Below are 3,675 nucleotides of genomic sequence, written 5' to 3'. Positions count from 1 at the left end.
GTTTAAACAGGCATTTGAGTCTGAAGAGCAGGATCATTAGGCCAGCCTTTGCTGTTTTGTTTGATTTTATTGTTCATTTTATTACTGTGCTTTGTTCATTGTTTTTATTTTATGCTCCTGTACAGCACTTTGGTTTTTATTGTGCTTTATAAATAAACGATGATGATGATGATGATGATGATGATGATGATATTATTTGTGTCAAATAGGAGACATAATGTGTTCTTTTTTGTTTTTGATAATGTTTAATTATCACTACTTTTATAGGGTTCTGTATGTTGTATTCATGATTAAATGCAGCAAAAATAAACTAATTCAAAGGTAACAGATCTTTGTAATACTTGGTTTATTTACATGACTTTAATTGCTGGATGTTCGACCCCTGAGCTGTTGACCTGCTGTAACTGTGGCCCCCGGAGCAGTTTAGTTGAATAGCCCTGCTGTAAAGTGTGAGTGTGGGATGTTACCATCATCCTCTGCATACCTGTGTTCTCCTGGTCTGTTCTGCTTCTCCCTCCCGCTGATCTTGGCGGTTCTGACTCTGTCAGGCTGAGGAGGAGCCGCAGGCCTCAAGGCTGAAATGACCCGGCCCGGCAGCTGTAGCTGCACAGGCAGACAGGGCCGGCTCTGCTCCTGTACACCGGTCCCACATGTGCGGGAGCAGGACGACCAGGCACCCCAGGCACCCCAGGAGCCCCGCGTTTCTCCGTGCTCGGCTCTGAACTCCTGCCGAGGCTCTGCCCTCTCAGGAACCTGCACGCAGACCAAACAGCTTGGATTAGGGATGCTCCAAAGTGTGAAAATGTGGGACGGAGCCATCAGCCTGGAAGGCTTCCATCAGTAAGTGTTTAATCTCTGCAGATCGTCGTCTTGGAGAAAAGCTTAAGTCAGTGACCTCATCTCATCACCACAACTATCCTGCTCCTCCTCCCCTCTGCCTCTGTTCATGAAACAGACCTCTGTTTGCTGTAATAAAGTCCTGATTTGGCTGATTTGTCGTGTCTGGAAATGGCCTGTCCCCTGTGGGCTACCTGTTTTTCCTCACTGTTGACTCCGCTTCTCTGTGCGACGGTGCCAGGGACGCATTAGTGGCGATCACTGCGCTCTCTGTTTGAGGAACCTGCCAGCAGGAGCTCCGTGCCAAACTGCCATTCCGAGCGGAGCCGCGTGGAAATGCTGCATTTTGAGGAGCACTTTGTCTCCATTCACAGCAGCCTCTCCGGGCAAACACATGGCCGCAGTAAAAAAAAAAACCTCAGCTGCTGCTGACTTTTGGAGGACGGCAGAAGAATACAGAAGCTGCAGGGAGGGTTTGGCAGGGAGCTCCTCGGGTGTCAATCAGCCATTCATGGAGACCTCATCTCCCCACCCCCGCCCCTCGCCCCCACCACTACTGTCATCCCCGGGTCAGCGACAGGTCACGCAACTGGACTCCGAGTGGAAACACATGGAGCCGAGTCGCACCGTTCCTCCCTTAAACTGACAGGACCGTGGACCTGTCAGTCAGCTGCAAACGCCAGCGTCTTCCATGTGCTTCTCATTTCTGCAGGGTTCAGAAAGGGGAGAGCGCTGACTACTGASTTCCACCCTCTCTGCTTTGCTGAAACCATCTAGAGCAGTGTTTCCTAAAGTTGGGGTCAGGACCCAAAGTGGGGTCCCGAAACATCAAGGTGGGGTCCTGAAAAGATTTTAGGAATTAATTACATTTTTGCCTTAGTTGTTACAAAGGAGTGAGGTTAGTGTATTTAAAATGGGTAAATTTAGTATAAAAATATTGTTACTATGCCCATGTTTTGTTGACCTGATGTTTATCATCCAAAAATAGCTGGGGGCACAGGTCTCTGCTACTGTTATTTTGTGGGTCAAAAGCTGAAAAGTTTGGGAACCACTGCACTTTGGTTCCCAAAGTTGGGCTTGGGACCCAAATATGGGTCATGAAGCACCTTGGATAATCTCCAGAAATCAATTTAAAGGGTAATAAAATAATTGCTGATGTAATAGTTTTCCTATAACTATTAAAAAAACACAAAATAAGTATAAATAACTATTTATTTTTGTGTACAAACTGTTTAGATTGTCAGAAATTCTGTGTTTTTAGGGTTATTAACAAAGTTCGTGTACTCAGACCAGTAATATTTGGGGTCACAAGTTTTTGCCATGAATAGGTTGTGGGTCAGAAGATAAAAAGTTTGGGAACCACTGTATTAGAGTTCAAAGATGACCACCCCTGCCAGGGAGTGCTTCTATCTGCTGCTGAGAAGCTGACAAGACAAAAGTCACCATGCCATTGTTACCATCTAGGGTTGGGCAATGTTGGCAAAAAATTTATCTCAATTAATTGTGGTATTTAGCCGATAACGATTAATCCCCTGGAGTCCCTGGACCCCTGCATGCCCCAGTCACATGACCAATTTAAATCACTCTAGTGGGAAAGATTTGCTCTCCTAAAAATCTGTTCCAAATTGTGTCAAAAGAGTTCAGGTTATTCATCAGTTCTTAAATTGTGTTGATAGACCGAGTAAAACCAGAGTTATTATGTATAAATTTCTTTTATTTTTAAATGTTCGTCATATTTAAAGCAGAGAGTGGACTGACCGGGGAAATCTCCAGTCAGTCTGCCTGGCGGCATAAATCAGATTAAGTGCCAAAACATATTTGATTAAAGTTTTTTTCTGACAATTAATTGCACACGATATGATTTTGCCCAACCCTATTACTATTAGGTAATTACATAAGTCTGTGTGTTCATTAGTCTGTTTGCAAAACATCTGATGAACCACTGGATGAATTTGAAAGAAACTCTCAGAAAAAAAATCATTGGATCTCTACTGTATTTAAAACAAAATAAGTCAGCATCATTCAAGATGTAACTCACAGCTAATACACCTGAGGGAGAAAAAAGAGCGTAAGTTTTATACATTTAGAGCTTACATTTGATGTGGGAGTAGCTGAGAGTCATGCCCAACACAACCTCTGAGCAGTCGGAACAGACTGAGCTCACAACAGATTTGACCAAAAACGCTAAAACTCTTTTTATGTGTCGAGATAAGCAGGTAAAACTCTGGCTTTGAAAGATAACATGCCATGTGCATTCTTTGAAGGAACGCTGGTCCTTTAATTAGAGATGAGAGTTCCGCTCCACTGTGCCAGACACGCAACAAGACGGACAAAAAAAAAAAAAAAAGGAAAACATTCGGAAATGTTAGAGCAGTTCTGCCATGATGACAGAATGCTTTATCAAACTTTTATTTTTACTTTTTCTCTCAGGTAGCACTGCTCACCTTCCTGTGGTCTGCTGTGTGCCGGCTGTCAAGAAGGAGTGAGCAAAGCATCAGAAAAGACAATCTGGAGACAAAAGACAGAAGTCAATATTTACTATTACTCACAATTTTAATTAAACGTTATTAGGCTATAAACAGGAGGATCATATTTTGATGATGAATGTGCAGATGTGTACAGTCAGAATGAAGTGAACATAAAAAAAAACATAAAAATATTAATCTACCTGAGGATCCAGACACCCTGCATGGTCCTCACAGTTGAGCCCTGAGTGTAAACAAAGATGTTATTGGTTTGTGGTGACATTTTTAACCCTGCTGTCTGATAACTTACCTGTGTTTTAATAAAATGAACGCACAACAAAACATAGAATTAAAATGACAAAACACTGAGTGG

At 42.9% G+C, this 3,675-nt stretch overlaps 1 protein-coding gene across 4 annotated transcripts in view; it reads right to left on the bottom strand.

The window, feature by feature from the left end:
• thsd4 (thrombospondin type 1 domain containing 4) overlaps window positions 1-3,631 on the bottom strand; it is a 46,470-nt gene extending 42,839 nt beyond the window's left edge. For 3 of the 4 annotated variants that reach the window (XM_014026107.1, XM_014026108.1, XM_014026109.1), the window contains exons 1-3: window positions 3,506-3,631; window positions 3,282-3,345; window positions 485-753 (exon numbers count right to left, since the gene is read on the bottom strand). In XM_014026107.1, coding sequence (XP_013881561.1) covers window positions 485-753; window positions 3,282-3,345; window positions 3,506-3,585 — 413 coding nt within the window. In that variant the 5' untranslated portion in view covers window positions 3,586-3,631. Of the gene's footprint in view, window positions 1-484; window positions 754-3,281; window positions 3,346-3,505 lie in introns of those variants that run through there. The other variant, XM_014026110.1, reaches the window with a different exon arrangement.
• Between the last annotated feature and the right edge of the window lie 44 nt (window positions 3,632-3,675).

Source organism: Austrofundulus limnaeus, unplaced genomic scaffold (genome assembly GCF_001266775.1).
Source record: "Austrofundulus limnaeus strain Quisiro unplaced genomic scaffold, Austrofundulus_limnaeus-1.0 Scaffold525, whole genome shotgun sequence".
NCBI classification, from domain to species: domain Eukaryota; kingdom Metazoa; phylum Chordata; class Actinopteri; order Cyprinodontiformes; family Rivulidae; genus Austrofundulus; species Austrofundulus limnaeus.
The sequence above is the reverse complement of the archived record's forward strand: the minus strand, read 5'-3'. Positions and strand labels throughout refer to the sequence as shown.